The 15380-nt window shown below is 34.4% G+C and overlaps 1 protein-coding gene across 1 annotated transcript; it reads right to left on the bottom strand.

The window, feature by feature from the left end:
• Positions 1-8269: 8269 nt before the first annotated feature.
• LOC147068845 (uncharacterized) lies at positions 8270-14691 on the bottom strand. Its single transcript, XM_085951723.1, has 4 exons — positions 14467-14691; positions 14040-14189; positions 11184-11546; positions 8270-8872 (listed from the first exon to the last, which is right to left on the bottom strand). The coding sequence occupies exons 1-4, from the start codon at positions 14611-14613 to the stop codon at positions 8690-8692; spliced, it is 843 nt and encodes a 280-aa protein (XP_085807849.1). The 5' UTR covers positions 14614-14691; the 3' UTR covers positions 8270-8689.
• Between the last annotated feature and the right edge of the window lie 689 nt (positions 14692-15380).

Here is a 15380-nt window from a genome sequence, read left to right as displayed (position 1 = left end):
TAAATTATTTAAAGTGCATGATAATTATTTATTTATAGTTATTATATTTATATGGTACCGTTTGCACATTTTTACACCGATTCACAATTTCAAAATTTTAAATCAATTTTCGGGAAATTTAAATTTAAAATTAGGTAACATTACCCATGGCATTACGCGTATTACGTCGGCGACGTGACGTCACTATTCGTCAGATACATTTAGGTTTATGCATGCAAATTTGCAGTAAATAGCTTGAATGCAGTTTGCTGTTATATGCATACCACTGTAAGGATACATTACTAACAAAATATCAGACTAATTATTCGCAAATCTGCACGTGTCGTTTCTGGTCACCAAGGACGTCGAAGGTCAACGGAAGTAAACTAGATATCGCGAGCCCGACAAAACCAGTGAGCTAATTTTATTAATGGAAAGATATTTTTGTTATTACTAAGGTTAGGTAGCTATTTCTATATATTCAAAATGATTTTCTTCGATTTTCCGCCCTTCGAGTAACTGCCGCCCCCAAGCGACGCTCAATCTGCCTACCTCCACGGGACGTCACTGCCAATGGACTTACATCGTCGCCAGATTTAAATATTTTATTGTATTTTTTTGACATGCTTAAGACACTTAGACCATAGTTAATAGTATTGGCGTTGGTACGTAGAACAGTTTTCTATAAAAATGTCAGTTTTGAAAATGTTGGTACTTAGCGCCTTAATTAATACACGTATTCAAGTGTTAACCTAGTAAAAATTGGCTGGAAGTGATACGGTTAAGAGGAAATGGATAGATAGTGACCACACGTACTCATATTCTTAGTAATATCAAATCAAACCAAAGAACAATAATTATTTTAAATTCTTTATTTACCTAAGTTTATATCACAAAATAAAATATTTATATAAATCTCAACCCATATTCTTTAAAAAAGACAATAGTAACTTATAAAAATATATAAATTATTCGTATATAAATGACGTGCCACGAATTGCTTTTAATAGGAAAACTTACAAAATAATTATTAATACTGTGGAACAATACATTTGAATTCGTCAATTAAATGAGAATTATATTCATCTCACTTGTATGAGTTTTTCTATGGCAAAATGAGTAACTGCTCCAAACTGCAATAATTCGTAGGTAAGTACTATTTTGTATGTCTTGTCAAGTGAAGAATGTCTTCAAATCTTTGGCTGACGTCAGAATGAAGAGCCGTTAAGTGTTGACAATAAGCTACCTAGCAAATCATAATCTCGTTTTTGCAATTTTGAAATATTTGGTAACTGAGAGCATTCCTCTTCTTTCCTAGTTTTGTTTGTATAGATTATTTTTGCAACAAACGCACTCAGTTGATTTCTTTTAACTTGGTAAATAAGTCAGTATTAGCAGTAATTTTTTGAAATAATGAAATTGTACGTCGTTATATTATTGTATTTCTTACATACTTTACAAGAATTACAACACTGAATCAAAGAGTGCATAAAATCAATCCAAAAATAGGTACACATTTAGGCAACCAACGAACTGCTATTTATTTTAACATTCATAATAATGAAAATGTGTCAAATATTTTTGTAAGTACCTATATTAACATTTCGCGGACCCCCCCCCCGACGTTATTTACGCACCCCCAAATTATTTATAACTTGCAACAGACTTCTCCAGCGGTCACATAGTCCCCTGGGGGTCTGAAGGAACCACTTTAAATAACTACTGAAAAGACCTACCGAATAATTTTAAGCCTTTAACATCGCTGGTACTAATGAGAAAAGGTGTTGGACACTCAGTACCTACCTATCCAACTCATTTATTAAAAATAAACAAAATGGCTCGTGGTGAAAATCCCATGTTAGGTACCATTGCCGCCAAATCTGTGGATTCAATAGTAATATGTTTCGATTTACGCTCCTTCCTCAAAGTTGCCTGAGGTATGTAACGGCTTTTTTTTATAAAAGAAAGTTAAGCTGTTACAAAATTTGAAATACCTACTTAATTTGGTAACAAAAAAGGTCAATGCCAAAGAAATTGCACCGTCCAATATCTTTGGTAGGTAAATGCTAGTATATTAATCAAGCTTTTGCTAACAGAGGTGCCAACGAAATCAGTTGTGCAATTGCCGTACCTACCTACACGAAAATAGTAGTAGCAGAGACATCGTGTTCTATTCTAACAATAAATGGAACTCTTCAGAATAGGAATAAACCAATTACCAGCATAAAATATATCTATCTAGGTATATGCCATTGGGAACTTGGACATACCGACCGCTGGATTGTAGGTCTTACCAAAACGACGTTGATTCTATGCATTCACCAATAGATTGAGTAATTAATCATACTTCTATTTAAAGTAAATATTGTCAAAGTATTCAGCTTTCTGTGTTTGATAAGTTTAAGTTATCTATGAGTTAATGAGTCTTGATTGCTGGCGTTTAAATCGTAACATCTTGATAGAACCCCAAAATAGCCATAAATAGAAAGCTTTCAGTATTCTTATTTAACATCTAGGCCTCAAATCCGCAGACTGGAACGTAGCGTACCTACATATATACTTATTATTATGATGAGTGTAGCATCTGATCTTTGCAACGTTGGCAATTAAAATAATAGGTACTGGGTGTTTAGGTAAAATCGTTCTCCATAAAAACGTCCACAATTTCATATCACAAACCTTACCTCAATAATAAACATACCCTGATAAAAGTTTGCAATCCCTGATAAATATGATAAAATAAATAACATTTTGCAAACGATCTCTGCGAAAGGCGATTTTCGAGTAGCTGCCCTGCGCCCAATGCTATTTTCTATCCCTAAACATCGGCCGAGCCAAGGTCGCTTCGATCCCAAGCAACGGTAAATTTTCAAAACCCAAAAAGACCTGAGAACATTCGGGAATCTAGCTATACTCTTCAGACTTCCTACGCATCTCCCTCCCGCCCTTCACAAGATAATAATTAGAGATATTTTCCAATCAAAATGAAAAAAAACTGCGAAAAAGGTGGTACCACGCAAAGGTCCGCTGCCCACGCGGCGGATATACCATGCCAACAGATAGCCACGCTTGTTTCAACATTATAAATCAGTATATATCCCTTGTGTGTTATTATAATTCATATAACCAACCTTTAAGCAGCCCGTGAACCTAATAAGGTCGGTCAGTGTTACTCCCGATAATGTACCTATTTTTTTTTTTTTAAATAATATTCATATATTATATATTATTGGTTAATGTAAAAAAACGCAAAATTTTTAGTGCTTCATCAGCTTCCGCCTCAGAGAGACAATTCTAAAGTTGATAATGTCCCTCTGAAGCGGACCAAACCGGTCCAGATTTATTAAAAAGTAAATTAAGTATTTATAATTTGGCGATTTATTAAATTAATAATACAATGCAGTTCAACCGTTTATTGACAGTAACCACATTAAATGAAATTCCAATATGTAATTGATACAGTGTTTCATGTTTCAGATACTTACGTGAGCTTTGGAAGCACAAATGGGTTGAACACTTTACGCAAATACAATGTGAGGTAGTGACAAGGCCATAAAAATGCACGTCTTCAGCTGGCATTTATTGCAATAAATTTATGACGTCACAACTTTTCAGTCCCACCTTAAATGTCGATTTTTGTTTGAAAATACGTGGCCTACCTCTAAACAAAGCTATAACAATTATGTAATGAGTCCCATAGTACAGTCTGAATAGCTCACAGCCACTCAGAGTGAACTATGGATGATTTCTTTCAAATAGACCAAACGGTCTTGTAAGTAAAATGTAAGTAATTAAGAAGTCTAGAGTTTAAGGTTAAATATAAACCATTGCATGTAAATAACTTATGCAATATCAATAGCTAAATGTTGTAAACTAAAGCTAATTTATAACTATAATCTTCTTTGCATTATATAAAATCATTTTGCGTATATAACGTAATATTTTAAATCCGCGCGAGAGGATAAAAATAATCAATAACGTAATTGATCTATTTTGGGCAATGTAAAATCTTTAGTAGCATGACATTTTTATAGCATTCAATTGGTCGAATGCGAAGACCTTCTCGACCAATGGGCATCAGTATAAAATTAAACAAGAATGTCATCATTTAACTGGACTATGATTCGCCAGAAATGTTGTCATTTTTTCCGATAGCGTCCAGGATCTTAAATTAAAATTTTTATTTTGAGAGTGGGAAAGTATAATCCGCAGAGGAAGGATGTGTTGGTTCCTCTGCCGGAAAAAAGTTAAAAATATTCGCTCGGGAAGAATATACGAGATTTAACTGCGTAAATAGTGTGCATTCAATGCATTTATTAGTTTTCTGTGAGAAAGCTCTTGCTACGAATTGAATTCGAGAGGCCCTTAAAGTGTAACGAAATTGTAATTATCTCGATTATTCCGCGTTTGATGTAAACAATTGCATCACTTTACGATGACATCATTCATCATCAGCCGCGTATGACAACCGGTTTGCAGTACCCTTACGAGGATTAAAGTGCTAAAATCAATAACCCTCAATCTAGAGGACCTCATGAATATGTGTGACGTGTGTAATTAAATAAGTATTAAAATAAATACGTATATAATAAAATTAGGTAACTAAAATAAGTTTATAAAATAATTAAGTAATTATTTAAAGCTAAAATAAATTGTGTAATTGTTAATAAACATTTGAATATTATAATAAATCTATTTACTGAAATTAATTTAAATAAACAATTAAATCAGTATTATCGAAGGAGTTATTTTTTTTATTTAAAATAATAACCCGCGATGTATTCTACGGAAAAAATCTGATTCAAAGACAAGTGACAGGAGATCAGCTGTCATTGGTGATTACGTAAATATTTACGAAAGTAAATTTGATTTGAAGGTCAATTAGATAATTAATGACCTAGACGTCAACCTACTACTAGGTGACGATTCTAAGCAATAAAAAGTTAAATAATATTGTCACAGTGCATTCATATAGTGTCGGACAAGAACTTTAGGTGACCACCCTCTCCCAAATAAGATTGAGCTAGCTAAGCAAAGGTTCTCGATCGGTCTAAGGGAAGGGCCGGTTAAAGATTAAATGCCTTTGAGATTATTCCGGGACCGGGGTGTATGTCAGTAGGTCACTTGAATATACTATTTAGGAATGCGAAAAGTATCACCTGCATCATATGAATAATATTGTTTTAAAAAGGTTATTCACCAACATGTCTCATTTCATGTTTTATAAGATTACCAAGATGCGAGCATCTATATGAACATACATTGCATTTATAAGGTTTTTCACCAGTATGTGTCATTTTATGTGTTTTAAGATGACCAGATGTCAAGCATCTATATGAGCATACATTGCATTTATAAGGTTTTTCACCAGTATGTGTCATTTTATGTGTTTTAAGATAACCAGATCTCGAGGATCTAAATGAACATACATTGCATTTATAGGGTTTTTCACCAGTATGTTTCATTTTATGTTTTTTAAGATCATCGAGTCTCGAGGACCCATATGAACATATATTGCATTTGTAAGGTTTTTCACCAGTATGTGTCATTTTATGTGTTTTAAGATGACCAGATGTCGAGGATCTAAATGAACATACATTGCATTTATAGGGTTTTTCACCAGTATGTTTCATTTTATGTTTTTTAAGATCATCGAGTCTCGAGGACCCATATGAACATATATTGCATTTGTAAGGTTTTTCACCAGTATGTGTCATTTTATGTGTTTTAAGATAACCAGATCTCGAGAATCTAAATGAACATACATTGCATTTATAGGGTTTTTCACCAGTATGTTTCATTTTATGTTTTTTAAGATCATCGAGTCTCGAGGACCCATATGAACATACACTGCATTTATAAGGTTTTTCACCAGTATGTGTCATTTTATGTGTTTTAAGATGACCAGATGTCGAGGATATATATGAACATACATTGCATTTATAAGGTTTTTCACCAGTATGTGTCATTTTATGTGTTTTAAGATGACCAGATGTCAAGCATCTATATGAGCATACATTGCATTTATAAGGTTTTTCACCAGTATGTTTCATTTTATGTTTTTTAAGATCATCGAGTCTCGAGGACCCATATGAACATATATTGCATTTGTAAGGTTTTTCACCAGTATGTGTCATTTTATGTCTTTTAAGATCATTTATCTGCGAGCATCTATATGAACACACATTGCATTTATAAGGTTTTTCACCAATATGTGTCATTGTATGTTTTTTAAGATTACTAGAAATCGTACATCTATATGAACATAGTTTGCATTTATAAGGTTTTTCATCAGTAATTGTCTTTTTCTGTACATTGACATTACTATGGTGCGAGACTACTATGCTTTGATTTTGATCAGGAATCACGTCCATGTGCACCATTTTGTGAGTTTTTAGATCATTTTCGCATCCGAAAACTGCGTTACAAATGCAACAAATCAAATTACGTGAGAAATGGATTACTCTTCTAAGAATAAGTCGAATTTCCTTCGGAGCACCTTGTTCTAAAATTTCTTGTTTAATGTTATTCTGATCTATCGTCACTTTTGAATACTGTATCGTTCTATACTGGATGCAATCGTCAGAGGATTGTTGACTCTCATCTGTATCGTGATGCCTCGTGAAAAATCCCTTGGTAGAAACCTAGAAAATTCGTAATAATCGATATCAATATTATCAATTAGGAGTTATAATATTCAATTTGTTTCTTTGATGCTTTTGTTTTTCAGCACCTTCAGACATTATTAAATAGGGAAGTGAGAGTGAAATATTGTTACGGAAAGATCCATAAGTGGGTCAAAACAATGCACTTATATGTATGTACACATCATCTTCGAGAACAATAATTATTTCTTGTTCTGTTTTAGTGTGTCGTTGGAGAGTGTGCACAGTGCCTGCCATGCTGAAAGGCAAAGCTAGAAAGTTATTCAAAATTCATCAAGCAACCTCGATCATTGACAGTATTTTAATATTTCATACATCAGAATTCCACATGATTTAATAGATTATTAATGACAGGTACTATTCCGTATTGGAGAAAATGTGGCCAATAATTCCCGATAGAAACCTTTACTGTTGGTTTCAATATATCATGAATTTGGAACATGATTATTAAAAATTTTATCACTATTTCTAATGTGCAAATAAATTAATAACGTTTGGCTTGACAACTTTTGCGGCACACTTCGCTTTTGTCTATAAATTCATGGTCGTTTAACGATAACGATTTTATACGCCAGCGGTTGCCTATCTGCAGTGGAACGCAAGTACAGCAGCAATGAACAGGAGACCCTCGAGATCATCTGGGCTATTAAACATTACAGGGTCTGCCAAGAAGACCAAGAGTTCACCCTGGTAACCGACAATAAGGGGCTCATTTGGCTCTAACAAACGAAAGACCAAAGAGCGAAACTAACCCGACAACAGATCCAACCCCCATGGCTTTAGTGCTGGAGTTACCAGACATGGCGACTGGCATAGTACAAAAGCAACGAGGCGATCCGGAGTTGGCCGAGATGATCACCGAAAGAGCTACTCCAAGAGACGACACCGAGAGTGATGATCGAACTACAATGCACGACTACGCCCTATCTCGAGTAGTAAAAGGCAGACGCCTGATAATAGTACCACGATCGCAGCAGCGGGCAGTCATAAGGGCGTACCATAACGACCCTAAAGCAGGTCACCTCGGAGCGGAAGAAACTAACAGAGCGATCGGACGACTATACTTCTGGAAGAAGCAACGAAAACAAGTAGACGACTACGTCTGCAGGTGTCAGACCTGCGCCACAAGAAAAGCGGAGCCATACAGACGGCAGCTATACAAAGCTTGCATACAGAAGCGCGCCGCCCATGGGACATAGCATCCAATACCAATAAAAAAGGCAGTTTTCATTTACGCTGCGTATAAGACGGAAAAAATATTATGTAGCAAAATAAGATCCTTCTAAACTTTAAGCTACAGCCTGTGAGCATACCTAATGATCAGTATACCTCGCCCGGCAAATCTTTATGAATAGTATCACGCTGGAACAATGCTAATAAAGTATCCGTATTCACTTAGCAAACCCATTGTCGATTTACGCAAATTATAACCTTTTTTTTCTAGATGCCTTGATACCTCGCATTTACTATCGAGTTCATTTAGGAATTTGGCACTCAAACTACTCTACTTGATGCTAACCCAAGTGCATTTTATCGCAAAATTGCGTTTAGCGATGACCCTCATTTTTGTTTATAGGATTTGTTAATAAGGATAATTTCCTACACGGAAAAATAAAAAATCTAGAAGACTTCCTACAATTTATTATATTCAAAAAAATGCATCATTTGGTGCGGTTTACACGCTAGTGGCATCACCGCACACTTCTTAAAAATTAGGCCAAAGCTCACGTTAAGGTCAATAGATATCCTTGTCGAACCATGATTAATACTTTGTGTAAATATGGAATCATTCGAAATAACAGTAATTTCAACAGGAAGTGCTATAAAGCTACAGCAACTATGGCTTTATTTGAATCAAGATTTGGAGATAATTTGATTTTGGAAATCGACATGTCAATTTGCATACAGGATTGTGCGATTTGACATCTCTGGATTATTTCCTGTGAGGCTTCGTGAAGTCACTGTTATATGCTGATAAACCAGCAGTGCTTTAATAAAAGTAGTCCGAATTGCGCGCCCTGAATTTGACTTCGGCCTATCGGACTTTAAAAAACCGCATTTGTTTTTAAACATACCTGATCTAATGGCTTGTATTGTAGATTAGAGCAGCCAGGTTGAGTTAATTTATCATTGATTTGGTGAATTGCATTCTCAACTAATTCTTTTTTTATGATGGCTGCCTCATCATTATTCTCATACTTAATATTCATCAGACAGTTTTCACGCTTCTGAAAATAACAACATTATTAATATTATGTAACTGTATCATTATTACGATTAGCTAGACAGGGTCTCCCAGAACTTTTTCTTTAATAATTGGTCGCTTTAGCAAACTAACCAAGAATTTGACACGGCCACAAAATGCGGGCTTTCAGCCAGCATTTTTCGCGACGATTTTATGACGTCACAACTATTTTGGTCTGATCGTTGATGTCAATTCTACACCAAAATACGGAAGTCTACCTCAAGACAAAGCTAAAAGGTACATGTAATGAGTCCCATAGTTCAGTCTGAGTAGCTCACAGCCACTCAGAGTGAACTGTGGAGTATTTTTCAGGCTGACCAAATGGTCTTTGAATGGTAATTCTATGTAAACAATTTATACGTTAATATTATTATCTAATTGTAAATTTATAACTAATTCAAATAAACTAACTTTTGAATAGAATCAAGCATATTAATGTAATGCATAGAAAATAACTATTTGCTGATATTGTTAATAATTACGAATAATTTTGTATTGCTCTATTCTTTTTCCTCCTAAATATTTTTAACTAGTTGAACAATGTTCTAAAATAATATATTGTTTGGTTTATATAACGGCTTCAATGAAAGAAGGGCATATTTATTATAATGTATTAGAAAGATACATACATGATTATCTACATTACATATTATTTTTGCAAAATAACATACGCACAAGAATTCATGAGTAGGTGAAGGATTATAATATGTAATAAGCTCTAGTTATTTCGTTAGAAAATAAAATCAATAAGTGATCGATCTATTTTTGGGCAATGTAAAATATTCAGCAGAAATGATGATATTTGTATAGCATACGATTGGCTGAATGTGAATACATTTCCGATCAATGGGACACTAGTATATAATCGAACGTAAATGTCGTCCTATAACTGAAATATGATTCGCCAGAAATGTTGCCATATTTTCTCTATACCCCCGAACAGCGTCTAGGTTACGAGTTTAAAATTTTTAATAGAAGAGTGGGAAAGAATAGTCCGCAGGGGAATGACGTGCAGATGCCTCTGCGGAGAAAAGTTCGAAAATATTCACTCGGAAAGGAAAGTCGAGATTTAACCGCGTTAATAGTGGTGCATCCGATGCATTTATTTGTTTTCCGTAACTTTCCGTATCCCTTACTACGATTAGATTTCGAAAAGCATTTAAAGTGTAATGAAATTGGAATTATTTCTATTAACCCGCGTTTGATGTAAACAATTGCATAACCTTACGATGGCATCACTCATCATCAGCCGCGCATGGCAGTCGGTTTCTTATACCTCATCGAAGACTTAAGTACTCAAATCAATAGACCCCAATCTAGGAGGACAGTGACTCTCACCTCATGAATTTGTGTGACGTGTGTAATAAGATAAATAAATATAAAAATAAGCATAAGTAGATATAATAATAAGTGACTAAAATAAGTTACCTATTCAAATTATTTGTAAATAACAATATTAGTGATAAGTTACCAAATAAAGTTAATTATAAAAATTGTTTTATTGAAGAAGGATTAAATAAATAATTAAACTATAATTACAACAGTTTTTCACTTAATACAGATGCTTGATCCACATAACTAGTGTCACAATACGGCACGTGAGCACGGTGACATTGAATTTTAAATCACCAGCTGATTATGGCATTTCACAGTGGCCGTTAATTAAATTTAAATTAAATAAATAATATACCTATTGGATTCTGACGTCATCTGGGTGGCGTCTTTAGGTTATTATAACGCAGTGTTGCTATGGTGTGTTCATAGATGTCGTTAAGAACTCTTACTTGACTACCCTCTCCGACCCCGCGCTGAGCTAGCCTTAAGCAAGGTACTCAATCTGGTCTAGGGACAGAGCCGGTTGAGAATTTAACGCCCTTGCATCTTCACCAGGACCGGGGTTATGTCGCTGAGTAAGTTTTTTAAAATGCATTAAGCCTTGCTTATACCAAACCAAAATAAATACAAAATAATCTTCCATCTATAAAATATCCAAAATTCTCTATGAGTTAATAACTTATTATCGCTTGGTTTCGCAGGGTATCATCAGTAAATTATTTTTAGTCTTAGTTTAATTAAAACAAATACGTAGATACGGACGAAGAAGTTTTGTGTGTACTATATTTATGTTGGATATTAGCAGCCTATGTACACCCTTTGCCGCTGGATGATACCCATTTTGTATTACAATTTAAAAAAATATATATAGGTATAGTATACAGATGACAATATATATATATAATACAATATATACCTAACAACAATAATCAAATGAGCATGTGTGTTATATGAGTTACCTGTGAATCACTTGCAAACGTCGACGCATCAAACTTTTCATACAAGTGACTGCTTTGGTCGACGGCTTGTGCGTATGGAAAAGCCACTTCATCGAAAGTCAGCGACGCATCGTGCATAATATGTTTATGGTACTTTAACATGGGCGCAGATGAAAAAAATTTACAACACACGTTACAAACAAAATTTCTAACGAAAAATGAAGCTCTGTTCAAGCTCAGACGGACATCTTTCGCAGAAGCAAGCGCTATTTCCTTTTTGATGTCCATTTCTTGCACTTCAATTTCACCAAACGACTGTGCAGATTGTTTCTCAAAGATATCAGGTGCTATCATACAATCCATGCCGCGGTTTACGAGCGGAGTCTGTCAAGAAATAAAATACAAGCATAAATCAATCAAAACATAAAATTTATACTAACAATATAAAAAATCAACCAACATAAAGAATGCAAAGTTTCTGGACTATGACCACCTAGAAGGGCAATTTTTGAACGAAGCAGTATCGAAGTCGTTGTATGAGAAAGTGATTAGAATGTATGAGAAATTTAATTTCTAATTAGATTTTGACAAGCGCGTCTGAATGTGGCGGAGGCTTTTGAGCTTCATAAGCTTCGACGGTTGAGGCCCTAATTTTGGCAGATGGTAAACAGATTAAATGTCGGAACGTAATGTTGAAAGGCTCTTTATTTATTGTTTTTTGTCTTTTACATATTACCGTAAGAAGTGTTGTATTGTATTTAAATTCTCAATTAAGTATTTATTGTGTTTTGTTATACAGAAACATACATATTTTATCAATATTAGGTTTGCAAAATACATCGGAAGTTACGTTCACATTCTCGTAGGTACTGAATATTGTAATAACACTATTATGAGGTAAATATTGAAGTAAGTAGCTTCTTTAAGGATTAATTAGCTACGTACTTTAACAATCAATCGTTTTAATTCAGCGATAACTAATAAGGAGTGGTTAAATAATATGATAATGTCATTACCACATTTTAGGTTATTTTACATGTACCTAAAATGGAAGTGATTCACGCTGAAATTTTGTTGTTAAGATTTGGTAACCGGGCGGATCCATTCAAAATGACAAACGAGGCGTTCGTGAAAAAATTCAGGATATCGAAACCATTGGCAGATATATACATTTCAACTAGCTGTCCTGTGAGCATAGACAAGAATATAATGCATACTGTTACTCGACCATAAATGTCCATTCAGTATTTTTGTTGCATTATTGGACACCGTTCGAAGCACTATACCTCCTTTGAAGATACTGTTGCGTTTTGCTTCTTGTTTGCCTACTGCTTCGTTCAAAAATTGCACTCGATTAAATAGGCACTCCGATGAGGTTTGATTGTTTCGCTACGCTTATGTAGACACCCTTAGCCGATTAACTGATGACCTACTATTTACTACTTAATTACCACATTTAAATATCATGATAATTATATCTAATGGCCAACTAATGCAAACGTGCCGTCGCATTGTTAGCACTAAATGAGAACACAATCACTGCTGACCTTGACCTTTTAATTACCACATTTGAATAACACGTTAATTATAATATCGATTGGCCAATTACTCACAAACGCGCCAGTCGCGGTGTAAGCACTAAATGAGTTATTAAGGCCGGTTCGGATCAGGCGAGAAGTTTAGTAACTAAACGAGTACGAACAGACAAATTGAGTCGAGTACTTTAGTAAAATCATTTAGTCGTTCCAATCCATTCTGTTGTAATTTTTCGGTCAAGTAGCGACCCCCAATACCTCTCACTAAATACCAAAGAAGTGATGATATTGAATCAAACTCTGCATAGAAAATTTGGGTGGAATCATGGGACAATACGACCAAAAGCGGTTTATTGTGAGTATATGGTAACTAATGAATAATAGGTATCAGTTACTACGCTATAATATGCCTATCAAATTCTACTAAACTCCTACTGTGTAAATGTCTGAAATATTAAGATGAACATCTCACGATATATGTATGCAGAAGAATATCAATTTTTCTTAATCCTAAAAATATTATAATGTTCATAGGTAACGCAATATTATGTAGCGAAAATGACATAGGTACGGTATATAATAAATAACTATCATTTTTAGGTTAGGTCCTGTCTGGACAGTTATTACTTTGACAGATCGTGAGAAATGGTTTGACGTTTCAGACCAAACCACTTCTGACGGTCAGAAAATGGTTTGAAGTTTGCTGGTACAGTGAACTAAACGTTAAAACTAAAACTATTCCGGTTTGCTTATAACGCATGCGCAGTGCGCCAGTTTTGACCTGTCAAATCGTTTAGCTAGAACGCCTAAATTTATAGTGAGATGCAGCATGGTAGATAATTTAGTAATATTTAAGGCTTACAACATTAATTTGTTACAAAAAGTTTTGAAAATAGAATTGGTCTATTCTCACCCCATTTCACGTAGATATTGCTTCCGTTTATTGTATTTTATGGCTGCAAGTAGTTTTTTTATAGACAATAGGCTTACCATGTATTACCTACTTACCTAAAAAGGACTCACGGGCGATTAATTTCATTTATTTACCATACAATTGATCACAATCTTAATAATAGCATTAATTATTGCTTTACATTCGAATGATTGTGATGTATAAATAATCATCATAAATAAATGCTCATGATTTGACGAAAGATTTATAAACGTACACATAAATTGTTTTAAAATATCAGTGTGAGCTAAAACCACTAAATGAAACAAGTTGGAGCGAATTAATAATGGAGAAATGAGTTTCAAAGTTGCATTGCAATTTCAAACCTTATATATAAGACGGCATTACGGGAAGAAAACGGCACATATACCTACGTACAATTGAACGTACCTGATGTATTAGCCTGTCATCTGAATATGAACAACCTGGTTCATCTTCATATAATGGGTGTGTTATATCTTCAATTATCTCGCGCTTGACGACAGCTGGTTGATCATCTGTCTCAGATTTTATATTAGAGAGGTCCGCCATATTAAGGTACTGAAAGAAGCATTATTACATTTTTTAAACACGGTGAAAACAGTTCCAAGTCTCGCAATCACCATATAACGTTGTATAATATTTATATTTAACAAGAATTAGTAGATAAACAAACCTAACCTATAATATCACAGATGTATCGTAGCTGTCAATTTGCCTAATCAAGAATTCTTTTGAAACAAAGTTTAATGTCAACGAATGTCCTTACATTCTATACCTATCGTTGTTATTCTCAATCTAAAGTAATTGTAAATGAATTTAATTTCCAAAAACTAACCTCGAAATTGCGACTTGAAACGTCTGCATTCTCTTGAATTACATTAGTGCGAGGGCCCGGGTTGTTTAGATGGCTAGTCAGCGTGTCAAACAAAGGATTGCCTTCTATATCAGAGTGTTCTCCATCACATTCTTGCTTTACATCCATGTTAAGGGTATATATTCCAGAAGCCACGCGTTACGTGACAGACAGGATCTATTCAGAGAAAAGTGTTGCCACATTACTAAGAAGTATTTTCCGTTGAAACTAATATTTATAATACCTAGGTCATCACCGACTTAACAACGAAATAGAAAGCCGTTAATTCACAACGACTTGTCCAACTTTTTCCGCCCTTCCCGTTGTTATCAATGGATGACCTGTCATTGTTCTATAGAGTGCTCATACTGACGCGTCTGTCGTGTTCACACAGGGAATGGTTTGATTTGGATAGATTAGTTACATGATAAATAATACACTAGCATTAACACACCTACAATTATTAATATCATGCATAAATCAATGCTACATATTTTTTGGAAATCCATATTACCACCGGTTTTTGTGTGAAGGACTAGTCTGAAGTTAACAGCTAATGAATAACGGGAGTGTATATTATTTTTGAGATTTTTTTATAAGCAATTCAATTTGAAACAAGAAAGGGTGAATCAATATGTCAAGCAATCTTTGATCTAATTTTGACAGCTAAACATTGGACCACTCGTTGCTTGTGCAAAAAGATATGCATAGGCTCTATTTATTTAAAGATGGCGCTGAATAGGTACATTAAAACTTGACATGGTGACAAACTTCAATAATAATTATTTGTATGTTTTGTTGTCGAAACAAAACAACGGAGTGAAAATGATCACAAGCATTTCCCCATCATAACGAGATCAGCGCATCTCAATTTTCAAATGCCAAAATGGTCCATC

This window comes from Rhyacophila brunnea, unplaced genomic scaffold (genome assembly GCF_057557595.1).
Source record: "Rhyacophila brunnea isolate RB1 unplaced genomic scaffold, BYU_Rbru_1.0 scaffold_240, whole genome shotgun sequence".
Lineage (NCBI taxonomy): Eukaryota > Metazoa > Arthropoda > Insecta > Trichoptera > Rhyacophilidae > Rhyacophila > Rhyacophila brunnea.
The sequence above is the reverse complement of the archived record's forward strand: the minus strand, read 5'-3'. Positions and strand labels throughout refer to the sequence as shown.